This window comes from Pseudorca crassidens, chromosome 9, assembly GCF_039906515.1.
Source record: "Pseudorca crassidens isolate mPseCra1 chromosome 9, mPseCra1.hap1, whole genome shotgun sequence".
NCBI lineage: Eukaryota > Metazoa > Chordata > Mammalia > Artiodactyla > Delphinidae > Pseudorca > Pseudorca crassidens.
The window spans coordinates 4,775,329-4,797,859 of record NC_090304.1 but is presented as its reverse complement, the minus strand read 5'-3'; the positions used below and the strand labels follow the sequence as shown (position 1 = coordinate 4,797,859).

The 22,531-nt window shown below is 56.3% G+C and overlaps 1 protein-coding gene across 3 annotated transcripts in view; it reads left to right on the top strand.

The window, feature by feature from the left end:
• IGHMBP2 (immunoglobulin mu DNA binding protein 2) overlaps positions 1-22,531 on the top strand; it is a 25,698-nt gene extending 3,167 nt beyond the window's left edge. The window contains exons 3-16 of one of the 3 annotated variants that reach the window (XR_010945892.1): positions 1,913-2,096; positions 2,303-2,400; positions 4,131-4,294; positions 5,777-5,977; positions 8,065-8,212; positions 12,556-12,730; positions 15,423-15,605; positions 15,893-16,011; positions 16,535-16,629; positions 17,576-17,699; positions 18,380-19,210; positions 20,678-20,850; positions 21,454-21,704; positions 22,254-22,531. Coding sequence is in view for 1 of the 3 variants with exons in the window: in XM_067748007.1 (XP_067604108.1) it covers positions 1,913-2,096; positions 2,303-2,400; positions 4,131-4,294; positions 5,777-5,977; positions 8,065-8,212; positions 12,556-12,730; positions 15,423-15,605; positions 15,893-16,011; positions 16,535-16,629; positions 17,576-17,699; positions 18,380-19,210; positions 20,678-20,850; positions 21,454-21,651 (2,693 nt within the window). In the remaining 2 variants the exon portion in view is untranslated. Of the gene's footprint in view, positions 1-1,912; positions 2,097-2,302; positions 2,401-4,130; positions 4,295-5,776; positions 5,978-8,064; positions 8,213-12,555; positions 12,731-15,422; positions 15,606-15,892; positions 16,012-16,534; positions 16,630-17,575; positions 17,700-18,379; positions 20,384-20,677; positions 20,851-21,453 lie in introns of those variants that run through there. The other 2 variants (XM_067748007.1, XR_010945893.1) reach the window with 2 other exon arrangements.

The following is a 22,531-nucleotide window of genomic DNA, read 5'->3' as shown; positions in this document are numbered from 1 at the left end:
TTGATGAATAGCTGATAAACAGGAAGTCAGCTGTTTATGTGAAAAAGTGTGGAGCTGAAAATCTCATGTGTTGCTTCGGCTTCTGATCAAACGTAGGTGGGGTTTTAGTTTTTCGTCTCCTGAAGAGCAGTTTTAAGGCTCTGTAGCTGAGAGGTGTGAATTCTGCAATGTGGGACCCTACTCAGGGCAGCCGGTGGGGAAGTCACAGTCGGGACGGGGTCGCCTGCACTCAGCCTCACGGAGGTCCCCGTGCACAGAACCAGACCTCGGGCCCAGGGGCACTGCTGCCACCTGCTCTTTGTCTTTAAAAGTTGGGGCGGGAGACAGAAAAGATTCAAGGTGCAGATGAAACTCATTGCCTAGAAGGAAAACAGCTGGGACTAAGAATACACCTCAAAAAAAAAAAAAAAAAAAAGAATACGCCTCATGCTTGGTTGACGTGTGGCACGTACTCTGACTCGGAATAAATGGGGTGTGAGTATGTGGGAGGCCCTGGCTGCATCTCAGCGTGGATTCTTGTTTGGTCAGAACTGTCTGTGTTCAAGTGACAGAAACCCCGAGCCAGATGGGCTGGAACAGGAGGGGGACGCATGGGTTGTGATAGCTGGAAGGTGGCTGCACGGCTCAGAGGAGGTCACCTGGGCTTAGTTCCACTCCGTGTTTCGGCTCCGCCCTCTCCTGGGTTGGCTTCCTTGTCAGGCCCCAAGTGGTAGCAGCTTCAGCCCTCACGTCCTCTCCAGTTTCTGGTCCAGCTGGGAAGGGTGAGGGCATCCTTCCAGCTGTCCACCCAAAAGTCTCACCACATCTCAGGGGCTCTGACTTGGTCCCTTGTCCATCCCCGAGCCAGTCACTGGCCAGGGGGCTTGGGAAGCCCTGATTGGCTCGGGTGTGGGTCGTGTGCTCCGTCCCGGCATCGGGGGAAGCCTCTCAGACTCGCCTGGTGATGGGTGAATCACCAAACAGCTGTCGCAGGAGTGGGGAGGCCCAGCTGAGTGGGCAACAAACCACCCTCTCCCTCCTTCATCAGTGTTCCCTTTCCACCTGGAATGTTCTCCCCCAGGTGAGCTCGTGGCCCCCACTGTTTCCAGCGCCCACCCTGCTTACGGGTCACCCCTCAGAGAGGCCCTTCCCACACACTCTGCAATGGCACCCTCGTCCCTCTCCACCCTCTGCCGCACTTCATCTTTTTTTTTTTCTTTAATACATTTATTTTATTTGTTTTTGGCTGCATTGGGTCTTTGTTGCTGCACGCGGGCTTTCTCTAGTTGCGGTGAGCGGGAGTTACTCTTCGTTGTGGTGCGCGTGCTTCTCATTGCAGTGGCTTCTCTTGCTGCGGAGCTCTGGCTATAAGGCGCGCGGGCTTCAGCAGTTGTGACGCATGGGCTTCAGTAGTTGTGGCTCACGGACTCTAGAGTGCAGGCTCAGTAGTTGTGGCACACGGGCTCAGCTGCTCCGTGGCACGTGGGATCTTCCCGGACCGGGGCTCAAACCCGTGTCCCCTGCATTGACAGGTGGATTCTTAACCACTGTGCCACCAGGGAAGCCCCTGCACTTCATCTTAACTAAAGCCCTTGGCTCTGACCCCTGGTAGGTTTTCGTATTTGCTCCTCTCCTCCCTAACGTGAGCTCAGGGACCGTGTTTTATTCCTAATATAGACCAGCACCCAGAACAGTGCTGGGCACAGAGGAAGACTTTAAATATTTTATTGACTGTCATGTTTGTTTTAAACAGTTCATTGAGCTCCAGTAAATTTTCACATATGATGTCAGTTAAAAGTATTTTTTTTTTTACTGATTTCATTTCTAATGAAAGTAACAGATACAATGTTTGAAATATGCTGGAATTTGTTATATGAAGTAATTCACGTTTAACGTTGTTCGGCGTTTATGTAACTGGTCTTTGCTTCTGTAGGTGACATAGTGGGTCTGTATGAGGAAGACAGTCAGTTGGCCACTGGGATCCTGACCCGGATCACCCAGCAGTGGGTCACCGTGGCCTTTGATGAGTCCCATGATTTACAGTTGAGTTTGGACCAAGAGCATTCCTACAGGCTGTTAAAACTTGCCAACGACGTCACTTATAAGCGACTGAAAAAGTAAGTGTGTGTGACTGGAAGTCACATGTGATGTTTTCCTTAAACACCTCCCTCCTGCTGGGCAGAAGAGGGCAGGCACATCCGTCTGGGGTCGGTCGCGTGCCCCTCATGGGAGGTGGCGGGCAGCAGCGTCGCGTGGAGCCTCGGGCGCTGGGTTAATTGCTGGTTTTCACTAAGCTCCTAATTTTCATTTTCTCCTTTGGCAGAACTCTGATTACCCTAAAGAAGTATCATTCTGGCCCCGCGTCCTCGCTCACAGAGGTCCTCTTCGGCGGATCAGACCCCAGCCCTGCCAGTGAGATACGTAAGAGCTTGTGGTTTTCCTTTTCTGGTTGAAACCACCATGGACAGGATCTCGAACAGTGAGACCCTGGGCCATTTTAGCAAGAGTTTGAGAATGTACAGAGAGAAGACATCTACCTTAGTGTCTTTTTATAAGCTTCTTTGTGTGACTTGCTAGAACCAAGTCTCTTTCCTGTACACGGCGTCAAAGAAGTAGTTCATTCCATTTTTTTTATGATGTTCTTTCTAATATATCTAAATATCGAATATTTTTGTTTTGAAATGCGAGGGTATTTCTTCTAGCCCAGTGCCCTGTGAGAACAGAGGATGACTGATCATGCTTCATGCTCGATAGCATTTTTTTATAGTTTGAAAAGTCTCAGTTCTAAGTGCATTTGATTATTTTCTCAGTATCCTGTAAATTGAAGACAGTTTATTTCTAATTGTAAGAGTGCCGTGTATTAGTCATAGAACGTTTGGAAATAAAGAAGCGTATAAACAAGGGAAAGAAATCACTCGAAAACCTGCCACTTAGAGTGAGCCTCACTGGTACGTGTGTGTATTCTTCTAGTTGTTTTTCCACGTCCACGTAGAACAGTCTGACTTACATACAGACACACGCATGTGTCCATGTACACCCCTCCCCCCCCCGACTGTTCTCACGGTGCTCTGGGCAATTTCTCATCTCCTTCAGTGTCCTGGAGAAGCTCATTTTGAGAGGAGTTTATCACCTCATCAAGCAGCTGCCCGTCACTGAACCACCCCGTAGGTGTTGGACTTGGCTGGTTTTTACAGTGTAGCTTCAGTCATTCTCACACAAGGGCTGCCCCACACCCTTTTCCTGTCACGCCGGTGCTCGTACCCTGGCGGTGTGTTGGCTCTTAGCTCAGGGCTGCTTTGTACCTTCTCAGATTCCAAAAGCACTCACATTTCAATAAGATTTTATTTCTGCCAACTGTTTACCGAGAGGCTACTATGAGCTGGGAAGGGAACTAGCATTGTTTTTGCTGTGTTTCAAGGAACAGGATGTGCCCTGGTTGTAGCCAGCGTCCAGGGGAGAAGGGAGCACGCAGGAGCTCTGGGTCGGATGCTCCGTTGCTCTCTCCGAGTCTCTTTCCGTCTTAACCTCCGGGTCGGTGCCCTATGCCCGTGGGGGTCAGCACGCTCGTCTCTGCTGCGGGCACGGCGGGGCGGAGGCTGCAGGTGCGAGACTGGATGCAGCGGCACCTGCTCTCAGAGCACGGAGCTTACGAAGCAGGTCATTAGAATCGGCCATGGAAGATTCAGAACAGAAACATGGTCCTGGATCTGCTCATAATTCTTGTTTGTTTTCATCGTTTTACGGGCGCTTAAAAAGGGCCACTATGGTAGAAATGAATCTGTTCCCAGAAACATTTACTTTACAAGAAGCTGTTATTCTGGAGCATGAGTTGGCAGACTTTTTCAATAAAGGGACAGATGGTAAACATTGTAGGCTGTGCCGGCCGGTGCGACGGCGGGCTGCTGGGGACAGTGTCCCGGGACACCTGCCTCACCGTGCAGGCGGCCGGCTGGGCTTGGCCTGCGGGCCACAGTCTGCAGATTCCTGGTCCAGGAAAACAAAGCAGGTTGATTTTGCGTTGACTGGCCAACCCCTGGGGAGGGCCGGCTTTCTCCCCGTTACAGCCCGTATTTCTGTCGGCACATGCGGGGTCAGGGGCGGGGAGTGCCGGGTGACGGGGAGCTGGGTCCTCACTGTCGCTTGTTCCGCAGCGCCCCTGACTTTCTACAACGCCACTCTGGACGCCTCCCAGCAGGAAGCGGTCTGGTTCGCGCTGTCCCAGAAGGAACTCGCCATCATCCACGGGCCTCCTGGCACCGGGAAGACCACCACTGTGGTTGAAATCATTCTCCAAGCTGTGAAACAGGGCTCAAAGGTGGGCAGTGGGCACCGTGTCCCCGCCGGCACCCCTCACTCTGGTCTGCTGCGCTCGCAGGTGCCCAGCAGGGCCCCAGCCTGGGCTCTGGGGGACTCGGTCGGCAATGTTCCTGAGTGTTTACTGACTGAGCACTGGGCTGGGCCCTTTTCAGTCTCTGACAGCGCTTGGGACTGTTGGTCTGGGGTGGTGAGGTCTGGGTTACTGTCGGCCAGGCCACAGTCCAGGAGCCGCGTCTGCTCAGCACCCATGCTCTGTGCTCAGACTCCTGCTGGGCATGCCGGGCGTGCAGGTGACCAGGGACTGTCTGTGCCGTTCAGGAGGAGACCGTGCAGCCAGTTCCCGGAGACAGAAGTGTTTTGGTTGATCAGGGGGTCTGGTGAGTTGTGCAGAGTGCAGGTTACCGGTTTCCGAGATGTGGAATGTGATATCGTGTATTGTTGTTCACTTAGATTTTTAATGGTTGAGAAAGGATCTTTCATCCTCATCTGTATCAACACAAGTCATCGTGGATTCTGAGCACATGGAAAGCTTTTTAGAAAACCTTTCTGGGTCGTAGACGTTGGATAAGGATAAGAATTAGAGCAATATGGTCCACATTTGCAGGTTGACATTTCCTGGGTGCTTCCTACGAACGAGGCACGTTTCTCAGTCTTTCCAGAGTTCGCCCCTTTAATCCTCACAGAAGCCCCGGGTGCGGGGACTCCATGGTCTCGGGCCCCGTCCCTCCACAGTGGGTGGCAGAGCCAGGACTCAGACTCGGGCGACACTCTCCCCAGAGCCCCCGCTCCTGCAGGGAGATCCATGTTGGTTACAAGGCCACGTCCAATGGTCTCCTGCAAATGACTGTCTTGGCAAGATGTTTACCAAGAAAAGCTGGTGAAAGATGACTTACTGGCAGGGAGCAGATTTGATGGTTTAATTGGGTGCCTCTGTTTCAGGAAACAGTGAAACAGGAGATACCTGTGTTCACGCTTTGGTGCAGACCGCCTTTGGCCACCTAGATGGGGTGGGGACTCTCCTCTCTGCCTCCCCTTCCTGCTGCACCCCCTCCTAAGAGCCAGACTGCAGTTCTGGAAGCAAGATTGAGCCTGTTCACGAAGGCTTTTCCTCATTCCGCTTTGTCAGACGATAAAGTGACTTGATGGGTGATGAGACGGGTGTCCCAGCCCTGATTATCTCAGGGCACTTGGAGGCCTTTCCTTCCAGTTGCCGGGCATCCTTTCTGGTCCTTTGGAGCCTAACAGGTTCTTAAGACCCGAGGTCTAGTATCCAGATGTTGTGTCAGTTTCCAGTAACTCATGTCCTGCAGACTGTCTGCATCCGTCCTTACAGCCGGACGTTTACACTGTAACGTTACTGGTTGCGCACGTTCCACCCTCCTCTCTTTAACTTTTGGACTTTCCATTTGCTTAATAGAAACTTAAGTGATTTCGTTAAAAAAGAAATCACCAAGCCCGAGTTTGCGCTGTGCTTCCCCAGGTTCTGTGCTGCGCCCCCTCTAACATCGCCGTGGACAACCTGGTCGAGCAGCTGGCCCAGTGGAAGCAGAGGCTCCTGCGCCTCGGGCACCCCGCACGGCTCCTGGAGTCTGTCCAGCAACATTCCCTGGACGCGGTCTTGGCGCGGGGGGACGGCACCCGGATTGTGGCTGACATCAGGAAGGACATCGACCAGGCCTTCGTGAGTAGCTCTCAGCCGGTGTCTGCTCTGCGTGTGGTTTCGTGATCTGCAGTCTTTGCCGGGAGTACACTGTATCCTCTTGCTTTTCTCTGGCCTTTGCCGATTCATGTACTTATGTTGAACGTTGGGACTGCCCCTGTGCTCAGCACTGAACAGGGACTCACCTGTCTTCAAGATAGTTTCATGAAGAGGCGAGCAATTGTCTTGCAGAAAATATTCCTCTTAAGGATTCCCTATGTCTGGCATGTTGGCTGGATAATATCGACCAGCAAAAAAAAAGCAGCCTGAAAATAAAAATTCAGAAAATATGCATCCTCCCTAAATTTCTAGTCCATTAATATAAAACATGGTGTAATCCTTGTGAAAGAGAACTAGGTAGGTGATAGGTTAATCTGAGATGGAGTTTTCTCGTGCAGTTCAGAACTTTCGAGCTCTTTGGTTCTCTAGTTTACACGTCCGCCCCCAGTTCCCTTAATCGCGTGTCCTGCCCTGTATTTGCTCACCGCCAGCCCATCTCACTGCCTCACATTTCTCTCCTCGTGTCGGGGGCTGGTGCAGAGACTCAGCCTTCCCCACGGACCTGTGGAATAGTGGGAACCCCAGGGACGGAGACCAGGACACACGCATGTTACTGAAGGTTAAAGGCGCTGTAGGAATTTGCAGTGATGTGATTCGCGCTGTCACACATGTGGATGATTTCATTTTCCTTTTTTAATAAATTATTTAATTAATTTATTTTTGGCTGTGTTGGGTTTTTGTTGCTGTGCGCGGGCTTTCTCTAGTTGCGGCGAGCGGGGGCTGCTCTTCGTTGCGGCGCGTGGGCTTCTCATTGTGGTGGCTTCTCTTGTTGCAGAGCACTGGCTCTAGGCGTGCAGGCTTCAGTAGTTGTGGCTCGTGGGCTCAGTATTTGTGGCGCACGGGCTCAGTAGTTGTGGCGCGCGGGCTCTAGAGTGTAGGCTCAGTAGTTGTGGCTCACGGGCTTAGTTGCTCCGCGGCATGTGGGATCTTCCCGGACCAGGACTCGAACCCGTGTCCCCTGCACTGGCAGGCGGATTCTTAACCACTGCGCCACCAGGGAAGCCCAATTTCATTTTCTTGTTCCTTTTTAAATCCATGCTTTTTGGGACCTCCCTGGTGGTGCAGTGGTTAAGAATCCGCCTGCCAATGCTGAGGACACGGGTTCGAGCCCTGGTCCGGGAAGATCCCACATGCCGCGGAGCAACTAAACCCGTGTGCCACAGCTACTGAGCCCGCTCTCTAGAGCCCGCGAGCCACAACTACTGAAGTCCACGAGCCACAACTCTTGAAGCCCGTGTGCCACAACTGCTGAAGCCTGCACACCTAGAGCCCGTGCTCCACGAGAGAAGCCACCGCAATGAGAAGCCTGCGCACCGCAACAAAAAGTAGTCCCCGCTCGCCGCAACTAGAGAAAGCCCGCATGCAGCAATGAAGACCCAATGCAGCCAAAAATAAATTAAAAAAAAAAAAAGTCCGTGCTTTTCAAAGTTCTCTTCTCTGTAAGTTACACCTCCCTCCTGTCATTCCGGCTAAAACCCCTTCTCCAAAGCAGAAATCACAGATAAGGAAGGGGTTACGTGTCTTTTGCATATGGAAGTAAGTCAGGGTCTAGGTAGACATTTTGGGGGCTGAAGAAAATATTTTACTCTCTTGACAAATGTGGAATAGTGAGAGCAGCTCAGCTTCTCTCTGTATAAGCTACTAAGTCCCAAATCCTGGCACGAGCAGGTGCTTTTTCTTCCCCAGGAGTATGTCTGATGGATGACTGTGCAGGGTAGGGCTGGGCTCCCACCCCCGGGCTCGGCTGAGCTTACGGTTCTTGGAGGACCTACACTCTCCCTTTCTCCCTCTCCCTGTGGAGGTGACAGTGGCTCTAAGGCCAGTCAGGGTGTCACCTGTGTGGATCTGATGCTCCTTCAAGAAAGACTTTTGACTTTTTAGCGCCTTTGAAGGGACTTACATGAGTGGACCAACTGATGAGAAATAAAAGCATTTTGTGAATTAAAAGGAGCTAAAATAAGTGCAAAGTCGAGCCAGAATTATGATGTTTTCTTTGCTTTTCTTTACAGGCAAAAAGCAAAAAGACCCGGAATAAAAGAGAGAAAAGTAATTTTCGAAATGAAATCAAGGTGTTAAGGAAGGAGCTGAAGGAGAGGGAGGAAGCAGCCATGCTGGAGAGCCTGGTTGCGGCCAACGTGGTCCTCTCGACAAACACAGGTGAGGGGACGGGCCTCCAGCCCGTGTGGCCTCGAAGAGGGCTGGGGGTGTGCCCTCTTCCTTGGTTTTCTGGAAGAGTTTGGTAGAATTGTCTTTACAATTGGGTAGAACACACCAATTCCAGACCTTCTGGGCCTGCAGTTTTCTCTGTAGGGAGGCTTTTTCTTTTTTTTTTTTTTGGCCACACTGCATGCTGGTGGGATTTTAGTTCCCCAACCAGGGCCTGAACCTGGACCATGGCAGTGGAAGTGCCGAGTCTTAACCACGGAACTGCCAGGGAAGGGGACTCCCTGTAGGGAGGTTTTTAACTGCAAATTCAACTTCTTTAATTGATATAGGATATTCAGGGTGTCTCTTCTTGAGTGAGCTTGTGTCTTTCAAGGAATTTGCCCATTTAATCTAAGTTGTTCAATTCCTAGGCATAAAGTTGTTCATAATAACTCCTTATTTAAAAAATGTCTATAGCATCAGTAACAATGTCACTTCTTTTGTTCCTGATGTTGGTAATTTGTATCCTCTCTTTTTTCCCTGATCTTTTGGCAGGAGGGTTATTAATTTATTGATCACCTCAGAGCACTGGCTTTTGGTGTCACCAGGTTTCTATGTTATTTTTCTGTTTTCTGTTTCATTGATCTCGGCATTGGTTCCTATTATTTCCCTCTTCCTGCTCACTTGGGTCTAGTTTGCTCTTCAATTTCTGTTTTCTTCAGCTGGAAGCGGAGATCATTGATTTGTATTGATTTGAGACCCGTTGTGTTTTATACTATAGGCATTTAGTGTTATAAATGTTTCTCCATGTACTGTTTTCACGGCATCCCATAAATTCAGATGTATTGGTTTTCATTTTCATTCATTGTGAAATATTGTCTCATTTCCCTTTTAATTTCTGTTTTTGACCCATGATGGTTTAGAAATGTGTCATTTTCTTTCCAAATATTTGGAGGTTTTCCAGATAGCTTCCTATCATTGATTTCTAATTTAATTCCATGTGGACAGAGGACGTACTATGTACGGCTTGGATCATTTCATTGAGACTTATCTTATGGTCCAGAATGTGGTCTCTGTGAATGTTCCACGTACACTGGAAAAGAATGGGCTGTCTGGTTTTGTCACAGCGTTTTCTAATGGTTGGTGACTGTCGTTCAAGTCTGTATCTTCCTGATGTTCTGTCTGTGTGTCCTGTCACCGAGCGAGGGGTGTTGAAATCATCTGTAACTACGCGTTCGTTTATTTCTCCTTGGAGTCTGTCAGCGTTTTCCCTGTGGCCTTTGTAGCTCTTTTACTTGGGGCGTAAACGTCACGTTTTCTTTATTAATTAACCAGTTTATCATTATGAAATGACCTTCTGCATCCCTAGTGTGTTCTTTTGTTGAAGTCTGCTTTGGTATAAAGATAGCCACTGCAGCTGGAGACCACACTTAGCTGCTTTAGGCCTTTCTAACGTGGCCGCTTGGTTCTTAAAAGCCAGCAAGTGAGAGAGTCTTGTTGCAAGATGGGTTACAGTCTTCTGTAATGTTACCATGACGTGACACCCCATCATCTTTGCTATATTCCTTTGGCCAGAAGCAAGGCACGGGTCTGGCCCACGCTTAAGGGGAGGGTATTCCACGGAGTGTGAATCCCGGGAGGCCAGGGTCAAGGAGGGGGTTACCTTAGGGTCTGTCTGACACAGCCTCTCATGGGGACTACTCTAGGGAACGGAGTCCAGGTTCTGATTGACTTTGTAATTATTGTTTCACCCAGTTGCCTTTTAAATCAGATAGGACAAAACCAGAATTACAAAAATGCTCTCATACTGTCTTTTGTACTTACCTATGGAGTTGCCTCTGTTGGTGCTCTTTGCTTCTTGGTGTGGATTTGAGTTACTGTCTAGGGCTCTTCACGTCACCCTGAAGGACTCCCTTTAGTATTTCTTGAAGGGCAGGTCTCAGCTTTTCTCTACCTGGGATTATCTTTTTTCTCCTCTTGTTTTCGAGTGACTCTGTTTTTAGACGTAGCGTTCTTGGTTGGCAGCCTTTTCCTTTCAGGTGTTTGACTGTGTCACCCCCGCCTCTCGGCCTCTGTGGTTTCTGCTGAGAACGCAGGGTTAGTCTTACTGAGGATCCCTTGTATGTGACAGGTTGCTTCTCTCCTGCTGTTCCTTCTTTGTCTTTCGGCAGCTTGACTGTGGTAAGAGTCTCGGCGTGCTCCCTTCGGGTTAAGCACGTGGATGTGTTGAGTCCCCTGGATGTGTGCATTGTTTTCCATCAGATTTGGGAAGTGTTCAGCCATTATTTTTTCCAATATTCTTTTGGCCCCTTTCTTGCTCTCCTTTCCTTCTAGGGCTCCTATTATGCACACGTTCGTGTACTTGATGGTCTTCAAGGTGCTGGTCATGGGATTCATTCTTTATTCTTTCTGTTCCTCAGACTGAATAATTCAGTTGGCCTGTTTCCTGATTCTTCTGCCTGTTCAGATCTGCTGTTTAGCCCTTCCAGTGAATAACAGTTATTGTACTTTTCAACTGCAGACTTTTTTTTTTTTTTAAATAATTTCTGTGTCTTTATCGATAGTCTCTATTTGGCGGGACGTCATTCTCAGACTTCCCTCACCCTCACCTCCTGTGGGCGCAGAGCCCCAAGGTGAGCCATAGGTGAGTGCGTAGGGCCTCCTCTGGTCTTTCCCGAGTGTGCACACAGCCCTTACACGAGTGTGGCTTCTAGGTTCTCGGCCACGTGTCGGAGCTTTCAGAGCCCACAGACGTCTCACTCCCCAGGTTTTCCTTCAAAGCTTCTGGTCATCCTGCTTTGCGCCAGCTGTTATCCTCGGCCTCCGAGAGCACTCGTGTGCAACAGTGGCCTCTGGTTGTTTCCCACTGACACCCCCTGGGGAGGGGCTGTTTGCACAGGGCGAGCTCCAAGTCAGGTCAAATAAAGACAGTCTTGCGAGTGGGACCTTCCAGGGAACCAGCAGCAAGTCTGACAGTGACAGTTCTCTGGGGGCGTGGCTTCGAAGGAGTTCTGTCCCCAGTGGGGCAGGCCGCTGCTCTTCACTGTGACTGCAGGCCATTGGTTTCAGGGCCAGCACAGAGCTGGGAGCAGTGCCTGTGCCCAGGAATGCCACAGAGCCCACTCTGCTTGCCCAGAGTTAGTCAGTTTTCGGAGCATACACTCCTGGATTGCTGTAAGCGTTTGACTGATTTCTGGAGTTCTGAAAGAGTCGGTTCTGCCAGTTCTGCCAGTGTTCTCGTTGCTCTGGTGGTGGAGGGAGTTTTCAGAGGCCCTTATCCAGCCGGTTCTGCTCACATTCTTCTCTGACTGACTTCAGTGCAGCTCCCGCTGGAAATCACAGCTGCCCCTCCGTGCAAGGTCAGCATGTGGCCTCTTAGGTCCCTCCTGGTTAGACTGGGGAACTGGAATGAGATTCCTAGAAGCGCTTCCCTCTGCAGCGTGAAATCACAGCCATAATCCAGGCACAGCTCTTAGCCATCCAGAGCCCCGTCCAGATTCTGCCCTCTCTGCAGACAGACTCCCTAACCGTCTCTGAAAAGTCGGGCTCAGGAAAGTTATCGAGATGTAGGTCTTAATCATAAGATAATATACGTCGTAGCGTCATTAATCTAGGGGAAAAGGGCAAGAACTCACATTTGTAGCGTCTGTTAAAGCCTCTCATCTTGTGGCAAGCACTTGATACGTATTATTTAACACGTGCTACATTTTTATATATGTATCTGGGTAACCAGTATGTGTTATTTGACACATCCGTGCTCTGTTAGCATGTGGTGTGTGTAACAGTCTGTTTGTAGGGGTCGGGTGGCTTGCCCAAGGCCTCACCGCTGTTTGTGAGCGTGGGCGCGGGCCCCGGGTCTCGCCCACACTGGACCTCATTCCACTGTACGGCTCTTGTGTTCCACGGAGGAGGCACTGGTGCAGTGGTTCTGTGTTGCTGGTATGTAGGGGTTTTCCTCTGGGTGCACGCCCAGCAGTTCATTTTCTGTGTGTTCAAGAGAACAGCTAAGAAGAGAATTAACTAAATTCTAAATTCAGAAAATGATACAGAAATTACATTTAGAATTAAGACAGCCTTCCAAGGATTTGGGGTCCCAGCCCCAAAGCGGTGATTGATTTTGGTGAATGAAACGTTGGAGTGGCCGTGACCAGGGGCGCACTGCTTCACACTTACACGTGGAGTGGCTGGAACCGTGAGCTCCGGAACGTCCTGCCCAGGTTTTATTCCAAGGTGCAATCGTATTACACGAGCCTTAATAGAAGACTAGATGATGAAACAGTGGCTTGTTGGTGGCTCTTTTGGGGTGACTGCAGCCGGTGTATCCTGTAAAGGCTTACGGTTCTGATTTCGACCAGGTGCCTCTTCGGACGGCCCCTTGAAGCTGCTGCCAGAAGGCCACTTCGACATGGTGGTCATTGACGAGTGTGCCCAGGCCCTGGAGGCCAGCTGCTGGATCCCCCTGCTGAAGGCCAGGAAATGCGTCCTGGCCGGAGACCACAGGCAGCTGCCCCCCACCATCTTCTCTCACAAGTAAGGCCCCTCCGCCCCCAGCTGCCACCCCTGTGTCTATCCCTCGAAGCCCAGCCCAGAAGCCCCGGGCTTAGCCGGAGGTCCTGGAGGTGCTGGGAAGCCTGGCCGATGTGCTGACTTAAGGATGTGTGGTGGGCAGGTGGCTCCCTGGGCATCTGAGCCCCCACTTTGGCGGAGGGAAAAGCCTGGGGTCCCCCTGATTGGAGGCGCGGTTTCAGTTACACCGCACAGAGGAAGTAGGGTCTCAAGATGTATGACTCCCAGATCCCAGAAGAGGGGACGCGGCCAGCAGGGGAGGGGCAGCCGTCCAGCCCAGGTCACTAGAGAGCGGCTAGCAGACCTGTCATTTATAAGCTGGTTGGGGCCGAGGCCGCTGGCCTCTGCCGGGCTTCACTCTCAGGGGTGGCTGTGAAAGGTGCCCCGGGCGAAGCAGAGCGGGAGCCCTGAGCTCGGGTCCTTCCCTGGGGGTGCGGGCTCTGGCGTGCGCTGGGTGGCCACACCGTGAGGCCGCCCGGGCAGCAGCTCCGAGAGCAGTGGTGTTTCTCATCCCGCCGCGGGTGCCGTCCTCCGTGGGCTCCTGTACTTGCTCGTTCAGACGGCAGCTCGGTCAGACGTGTGCTCCCTGAGGTCGGGGGTCGAGTGGTGTCCATGCTTGTGGCCCCAGAACCGGGCGCGTGCTCAGTCCCTGCCTGTCGAGTTGACGTCCTCTAACGGGGCGGCAGGTGGGGGTGCGCGCTCGCGCGGGGGTCCCGGGGGAGTGTGACTGGCTCTGGCTCGTTGGCCCTCATCTGCAGGCACGTCCTTCCGCTGAGGACATGAGGGGTGGCTCAGGGGACTGCGCTCCTGCCGCTGTAGGGCCACAGCAGTCAGTCCCTGGTGGTGTGACTGCTTCCCGGGTGCGGCCTGCTGCCGCCACTGGGCCTCTTCACCCCGTCCGCAGACCCCCAGGGCTCCGGCCACGTGGGCCCCTCCGTCCCTCCTCCCCGGGTGTCGGGCCCCGACCGCCCTTCATTCACTTCTCTGTCATCCCCGTTGACGGCTCGCTCGCCTGGCTTTGTCAGCACTCGGCACTCCTGGTGGTGGTGTGTGTCAGTCCATCGTTTACTTCCCAGCGGCAGTGTGAGGCCTGTGAGGCCTGGGGACAAGGCCTGGCACTTGGCGTCCCTGAGCAAACTGGCCTCTTCCGGGCCAGCTCCCACGCCCAGGTCCAGAGGTGGCTCCCAGAGGCTGAGGCCCCCGCGAGATCAGATGAGCAGACCTCTCCCTGCTGCTGCTGTTGGAGACGAGGGTCTTCTCCAGTCCGTGCGAGGGAGGCCGTCGGTGGAGCTCGCAGGAGGGGAGTGGCGACCCTGGAGCTGAGGGGTGTGCAGGTCAGGGTCCCCCAGGAAGGGGCGTCCGGCCAGGGGCTTCAGAGTGAGGGCGCAGAGCGTGGGGTAAATAGAGTGGGAGACGGGGGAACGTGGTTTGAAAGATCGTCCTGGTGGGAGCGGGCGTGCGCGTGGGGAGGGGCTCGGATGCTCTCCAGAAGCGGGGCCTCGGGGGCGTCGATTCAGCAGCTGGTTCCGGAGGAGGCCCGGGGGGTCCTGGGAAGCGGGTCTCTGGGTGGATGGTGTGGGCTCGGGGAGGGGGCACCGTATGGTGTCTGTGGAGAAAGCAGGGTGATTTGGGGGGAAGTCTGTCTGTGGGGTCGTGCTGGGTGTTTCTGGGTTTGTGGTTGGGGCTGGTAGTCACCTCACCCCTCCTGTCCTTGGCGCTGCTTTTGGTTGGTACCTTTATTAAACAGCGTTAACTGCAGAGGCCTGGTCAGTTATGGAGGGAGGACGGATGCCTGGGTAACACTGGGCACTTTCCCTCCGTGGTGAGAGGAGGCTCTGGAGCCTGGCCGCCTGACCTGGTCCTGGCTCTGCGGCTCACTGGCTGGGCGGCCTCGGGCTGGCCTCACTCTCCTCGTGTGGAACAAGGGAAGCGTACCAGTAACCGGCTCAGGTTGTGTGAGGATGAGGCGAGTTAATCGGTGTCAAGTGCCCAGAGCAGTGCCTGGTGCGTGGGAAGCACCCAGCAACTCCTGTTGTTAGTAGTGGACTCCTGACGGCCGGAGTGTGTTGGAATTTTCAAAAACTTGTCTGTGTTAGTTCCCTTCAGCTGCTGTAACAAATTACCACGAACTCAAGCAACGGGGCTTTGTTACCTTACAGTTCTGGAGGTCCAGAATCAGCCTCTGCGGCTTGAGATCAAGGTGTGGGCGGGGCTGGTTCCTTCGGAGGCCCCGGGGGGAGAGTCCGGGCCTTTGCCTCTCCCGGCTTCTGGAGCCACCTGCCTGCCTCACCTGTGACCCCTCCTCCGTCCTCAAAGCCGGCTCTGCAGCATCTTCAGGGCTCTCTTGTCACATCGCCTTTTCTGATGCTGGCCCTTCTGCCTCCCTCTTAGGAGGCCCTTGTGATGACGTGGGCCCTCCCGGATGACCCGGGATCATCTCCCATCTCTGCTCCTCCCCTTTGTCACTGAGGTCCCATGCTTGCAGGTCCCAGGATTAGGACGTGGGCACCTCTGAGGGGCCGCACCCTTAGTTCTAGGTCAGAAGTGGGCGGCGTGGGTTGCGTGCTGAGGTTTGAGGACTGCTTTCCTCCCTGGCCCCTGGTTTAGGCTGGACTCAGGACTCAGACCCTCCTTCCTTGTCCTCTCCTTGGGGCAGGGCCGCACTGGCGGGGCTGTCGCTGAGCCTGATGGAGCGCCTGGCGGAAGGGCACGGCGCCAGGTCGGTGCGGATGCTGAGCGTGCAGTACCGCATGCACCAGGCCATCGCGCGCTGGGCCTCGGAGGCCCTGTACCACGGCCAGCTCACGACCCACCCTTCCGTGGCCGGGCGCCTCCTGCGGTGAGTGACTCGGCTACACCCCCGTCCCCTGTGTCACCGGAACCACGTTCCACAAAGATCTGAGCGTGAAAGGCGCTTCTGAGACTGGATTTCTGCATCTTGTCCTGGAGAGCTGGGTCGGGCTCCTGCAGTCTGAGGTCCCTTGCTCTCTGCACTCTCTGCACCGCCCGTTGTCCTGTCGGGGGAGAGGGGCAGCTGGGGGAGAAGGGCAGCGGGGCTTCTGTTCCTGGGACCCCAGCGCCGCTCTGTCGCCGGGGCCTCGTGTGTTCAGTCTCACCTGTGTGCAGGGATCTCCCGGGAGTGGCTGCCACAGAGGAGACGGGTGTCCCCCTGCTGCTGCTGGACACGGCCGGCTGCGGGCTGTTTGAGCTGGAGGACGAGGATGAGCAGTCTAAAGGGAACCCCGGTGAGCCTGCCTGCAGAGGCCCCAAACGACCCTGGGCTGCTCTTTAAAGATCGAAGCCCCTCTCAGCTGCCCGCGTCAGAGAGGAGCGGAGCGAGCAAGGGGAGCAGGCGACGGCGCGGCGCTCCTTGGGGCGGCGGTCCTGAGCCAGACGCCCTGGGAGGTCGAGTTCTCGACGGGTGGGCGGCCCCAAGTCAAGGGAGCGGGTGGGCCCAGGCCGCGTCCTGTGTGCTCGTTCAGAACCGAGTGGCCTGGCGCGGCCTGGCTTGGCCTTGGGACGTGACCCTGGCTCACTCACAGGGCTGCCAGTCAATGGGTCGCACGGCCGTTCTTCCACTAAGAGGAGACTCCCGTCAGCTGTGGGTCCTGTGCGCTGTTTGCTGGGCCTGGTGGCCCCTCTGCCCCAGGTTGTTGGCTTGCAGGAGTCAGGCCCAGTGTGAGAGCAGCCTGTCGTCACAGACGGAAAAGTGCTTAAAAAACAGGCGTCGCCCCGCCTCGTGCTGAAGAGTCGTCCATTTCCCTCCAGGTGAAGTGCGCCTTGTCAGTCGTCACGTCCAGGCGCTGGTGGACGCCGGTGTCCAGGCCGGCGACATCGCCATCATCACGCCGTACAACCTGCAGGTGTGGGGCTTCGCTGTCTCTTGTGTGTCGGGGCGACTTGCCGCCCCAGAGGGGCCAGAGGACGAAAGCTCCAGGGTGGAACTGACCACATCCTGACTGGATCCAGGGCTCAAATGACCTCAGCAACGGCCTCCGTCCACCTGTCTGTGTTTTCCGCCTGCCATGCCATCCCCTGCCCCATCCTGGGCTCTCGCCTGGTTTGCTGTGTCGGCTGCGTTTTCAGGCCTGCCCTCGGGGGCCAGGCAGCCTCAGCACGACGTCGTCCTTCCAGGGTGGTCCCGGGGTCGCCGCCTGTCTCTTTATGGCATTTCCCACGGGAGTCTCAGCTTTGAGTCTTATCGGTCCGGCTCAGGTTGTCCCGTCCCTGAGCCGCTGGGATGAGGGGTCCTCGCCCCTCCTGGGGTCAGCCTTCTGGCTCGTGGGGCACCACGGGGCTGGCGCGGCTCCGGAGGCTGCCTGAAGGAAGGTCGGGGGCGCGGCTGTCGCCTGGAGAAGGCGGTGGGTCGGGACCAGCAGACACAACAGGCGTCTGCTGCCTTCTCTTGGGCTTTTCTGCCGTTTCCCCTCTCCGTGCCTCTGTGCTCGTGAAGCAAAGCCTGCCTGCTTTGGTAGGAAAGACGTACCTGCTTCAAAGCATTCTGAGGCTGATCAGTTGCCGTCCCGGTTTGGAGGCGTCACACGTGGGGATGTCTGAGCCAAGCGAGATGGTGACATGCACGTCAGCGCTGGGGTGTGGGTCACAACTGCCACGTTTGTGTGCTATGTTGGTCTGTCGTGCGCACGCCCGTGGGAAGAGCGGTTCTCGGAAGCCTTCTCCCCGAGGCTCCTGCGGGGCCTCCCTGGGGCCTGGCAGCTCTGCAGGGCCAGGCCTCCGCCGGGCTGAACGGCAGCGCGTCCAGGCCGCCCCGACCTGGGCTGTGATATGTGGCCTCGCTTGGTGTTTCAGGTGGACCTCCTCAGACAGAGCCTCACGCACAGGCACCCGGAGCTCGAGATTAAGTCTGTCGACGGCTTCCAGGGCCGAGAGAAGGAGGCTGTGATCCTGTCCTTCGTCAGATCCAACAGGAAAGGTGTGGAGCCGGGACATCCCTGGTGGTCCAGTGGTTAGGCCTCAGCGCTTTCCCTGCCCAGGGCCCAGGGTCGATCCCTGCTCGGGGAACTAGGGTCCCGCAAGCCGAGTGGGGTGGCTGGGGAGACCGGGACGCTGCTGCAGAGGGGGCCCAAGAGCCCAGAGCTTGTCTCCTGGCCTCCAGGCCAGTTTAGCCTCAGGGCATGGCTTCTGCGGCCAGGGCGTGTGGATGTACCATCTGGTAAGAAAGCTGTACCCAGAAACAGTTGTTAGTTAACGGGCTCTGTGAGTCGTTTCCAGTACGAGGTTGGCAACAGATAAGAGGAGGGGATAAGCTGAGGTGGGGGAAGAACACACTGGAACGTCCCTGGCGCTTTCCCTCGTGTGTCGGCCGCAGCTGCAGCCCTGGGCTGTGTCCTGGGTCTGGGCTTAGGGAGAGGACTTTGTACCGACTTGGGAATGAGCGGCAGTCTGGAAGCTGCCAGAGCTCCAGGTGGGGCCGTGGGACGGTCCTAGACGGTGGCTGGGGGCTGAGGGGTGGGCGCTGAGTGACGGGGCCCCTGGCTGTGGGGGTGGATGGAGCCGCGTGGTCCTTCTCGGGTGACGGTCGCTGATGGGGGGAGACCTGCCTTCCTAGCCCTTAGTCCCTGCTCCCTGCGCCCCCTCCCGGCTCGTGTGCAGGTGAGGTTGGCTTCCTCGCCGAGAACCGGCGCGTCAATGTGGCCATCACGCGCGCCCGGCGGCACGTGGCCGTGGTCTGCGATTCCCATACCGTCAGCAGCCACACCTTCCTGAAGACGCTGGTGGACTACTTCACAGAGCACGGGGAGGTGCGCACAGCCTTTGAGTATCTCGACGACATCGTCCCTGAAAACTACTCCCGTGAGGGTGCCCAGGGCCCTGGCCAGGCCGGCGTGAAGACCCTCGGCTCTGCCGCGACGGCCAGGAGGGCTCCCGGGAGCAGGCAGCCCACGGGGGCCGCGCTGGGTCGGAAGAAGCCGGGCACGGCGCCTTTGTCCTCCGAGGCCCAGCCTCAGCTCAGCCTCAACGGAGGCGGCCGGGAGGGGGCCAGGAGCAGAGATGGCGCAGAGCAATTCAGGGCTGTGATAACGGAGTTCGTGGCGAGTGAGAAGACACAGCTAGAGTTCCCTGCCTCCCTGGATTCGCAAGACAGGATGTGGGTCCATCAGATCGCGGAAGAGTACGGGCTGAGGCATGAAAGTGCCGGGGAGGGGAAGGAACGGTTCATCACCGTGAGCAAGAGGGTCCCAGCGGCCCCTGCGGCTCCAGCAACCCCGGCAGGGCCTGGCAGCAAAGCCCCTCTGTGTCCAGAGCCCCCCAGCCCTGCGCAGGCAGAGCCCGCCATCGGGGAGCAGAGCAGCCGGGGCCAGCCGGACCTGAAGGCGCTGCACCTGGACAGACTGCAGAGGGCGGGGAGCCAGCCGGAGCAGCGGGCCACGGGCTCCGGGCCGCGGAAGTTACCAGAAAAGAAAAAGAAGAAAGAAGCAGAAGGTAAGCTGGTCGGCTCGCGAGAACACAGGCGTGGCGTCCCCTTTACTGGGGAGTTTGCCCCACCACAGACCCACCTGCCACCCTCGAAAGAATCAGGACCCCTTCCCGGTGGTGCCCCTGCCCTAATCCTGCATTTTGTGCCCGGTTTCAGTCGGTGTGGTCCGAGTTCCCTGAGTTCCGTGCTAGTCACAGTGTCCTCTGTGTGCCCGGGGCCTCGCCTAGGGCCCGGCAGGTAGGGAGCCCTCAGAGCTTCTACTGCAGGTGAAGGGCCCGGAGGAGCAGCTGGGGTGGGCCCGGGGCCCCTGGGAACGGAGGGGCAGCCGCAGCGCCCTGCTCCGGCAACGGCGCTCCTTCCACGGGCTCGCGGGGTCCCAGGCAGGGCCGCGCGCTCCGCTGTCGCATCCCAGGCTGTGCTGGCCCTCTGCTGGGGCGCCCGGGGCCTGTTTACTCTGCACCCCCGTCCCGTACTGAGATTGAAGGTCCAGGGTCTGGATTTTCTGTAGACGCCTAGGTGAGCTCTGTCACAGCCGCTTCCCTCTTGGCAAGACCGCGAAGGCGGTCCCGTTCCCCGTATTCCTTGATGCCTGTGCGCAAAGCTGCGTAATTCTCAGCTTTCAGAGCAGCCTCCCTGCACCTGAGGGTCCGTCTGGACTCACTCCATGGCATTTAGTGAGCGACCTCCGTGTGCCAAGCCTTGCGCTAGTGAGCAAGACGGACGCCACCTCCGCCCTGTGGGAGCTGACACTCTGATGGGGGAAGGAGATGCTTCCCTCCTGTTTAAACCCCACTGAGAACATGTAACTGCCATGGAGGACGGGGGCCAGGAAGGCATGACTGGAGGAACTGGGCTTCCTTCCAGAGGAAGGCGTGGGCATGGCCACTTGAGGACCGAGCGCCCTGGGGAGACATCACCCCATTTCACAGCTGCTGGCACTGCTTGGGGTTTGAAACGCTTCTTCAAGCAGCCAGAATTATGGTGTAATTACAGAATTACGACCATATTATAATTGTATCTCTCTTCCTCTTCTGAGCATTTTCCTACAACTGTAAAAGATTTTCACACACCTGGTTACGAACATTAAGGTTTCATTAGCCCTGGCCGGTGAACGTGCAGGAGTTCATCTGACCATTACCCTGGAGGCGTGGTAGTTCGGGGTTTTTATACTTAACGAGGTAAGGAGCATTCTCACGTTTAAGTGCTTCTCTGGATTTAAGAGGATGAACTTTGTGCAGGCCTGCTCCCTGCACGGCCAGCCCTTTCCGGAGACTCATGCCTTCACTGCCTGGTGTGAGTAGTCGTCGGTTCAGTGAGGGACCCAGCTCGATGGTGCATCTGCTCACGCGCTGTGGCCCCGAAAGCAGGAGGCCGGGCGCAGCTGCCCGATAGGGCAGACGTGGGCCCAGTGGGAGAGTTCCGGTCCGACTTCTTTCTCCTTGCCTGTTCGGGTGACGCCTTTCTCCCCTCAGGACCCATGGCCATAGATCTGCCCGCCGGGGAGGACTTTGACGCCCTGGTCTCGGCCGCCATCAAGGCTGACAACACTTGCGGCCTCGCCGAGTGCACAGCCAGCGTCGTAACCCTGGGCCAGCTCTGTCTGCACTGCGGCCGCCGTTACTGCCTCAGCCACCACCTGCCCGAGGTACGCGGACCCCCGGGCTCGGGCAGTGGGGAGGGCGGCAGGGCTTTGTCTCCAGGACACAGATCCTGGGTGTATGCACCCCATATAGACTGGGCCTGTGCGCGTGTGTGTCACCCACATACAGACTGTGGGCCTGTGCGCGTGTGTGTCACCCACATACAGACTGTGGGCCTGTGCGTGTGTGTGTGTCACCCACGTACAGACTGGGCCTGTGCGTGTGTGTGTGTCACCCACGTACAGACTGGGCCTGTGCGTGTGTCACCCACATACAGACTGTGGGCCTGTGCGTGTGTCACTGCGAAGCAGATTGACATCACCCTGCCAGGGAGGTGTGGGAGCCGGCCCTGCACTGGCATCTGCTCGGAGGAGGGTCTGGGCAGGGCTGCAGGAAGGGTTTTGGGCTCTAGCTGCCAGCCCTGTGAGGGTGTGGACCCTGCCTGCCCCCCACCCCTGGGAGCCTGTAGGTGAGGGTCCATGTGCGGGAAGGGTAGGGAGTCCCTCCGAGGTTGGTGCTGGGGCTTCCTGACCCCCAGGCTCTGCGATGGCAGAACTGGGGGCCTCTTCCTCCACCCCCAGCACAGCACTGCCTCTTGTGTCCCCCAGATCCACGGCTGTGGGGAGAGGGCTCGCGCCCATGCGCGGCAGAGGATTAGCCGGGAAGGGGTCCTCTACGCCGGCAGCGGGACCAAGGACAGGTCCCTGGACCCTGCCAAGAGGGCCCAGCTGCAGAGGAGGCTGGACAAGAAGCTGGACCAGCTGACCGGCCAGCGGAGGGGCAAGAGGAAGGAGAAGGGGAAGTGAGGCTGGGAACACCACCGCCTGCACCGCCTCTGTGTCTGAAGCTGTGGCTGCCGGTGAGCGGCGCTGCCCCCGGCGTCTTTCTGTCCCTGGCGGCAGCTCCTGGCGACGGTGCTACAGGCAGACCCACGCTGTCTCCCCGGTGACGGGGGCGGTGAGCTGCTCTGATGTGGTGGGTCGCGGTGGAGAGGCCATGCGGCACAGCTAGGGCCAGTGGCTGCTTCTCAGGGCTGTTGTAGGGAAGGCCCTGGACTGCTGCGTCCCCTTCCTCACTCCCGGCCCAGGCCATTTTCCGAGATCCCGCCCTCGGAATCACGGGCTGCTGCTTCCGGCGTTGGGAAGGTTCTGTTCCCTCGGACCCCTGCCTGGGCCTCAAACTCCATAAAAGTGATGTCCCCGCCGTCAGGGCTGGCCAGCGTTCAGCCCGTCAGGGGAGAGGGCGCCCAGGTGGCGTCTCGGAGCTGGCATGTGTCCTGCGTGCCCCCGTGCACGGCTCGCCCCTCGTTGGGGCTGTGACTTCACCGAGGCCGTCGTCTGTCTGTGCCCTCGTGGTTGCAGTGGCCCCAGCCTGACCTGACAGCCCTAACCATTCTGCTGCTGTGCAGGCCCTAGCTCAGGCCCGGGTGTGGTTTACAAAGGCTCCTGGGCCGGCACCTGCCCGTCCTCGGCGCTGTTCCTGGTGACGGTCTCGGGAAAGAGCCACCCCAGAGCGCCGGCGCTGCTGACCCCCGCAGACCCAGAGCCCCCGGAGGTGTCCTCCCGGGTCCTTCATTGAAGAGAACCCCAGGTGGATGTATTCTTTTATCCTCAGAGTTTTTTGTGTTTCAAAGGGATATAAGTGATTTAAAAACCAAATAAAAATATGTGCACGTTGTCCACAGTA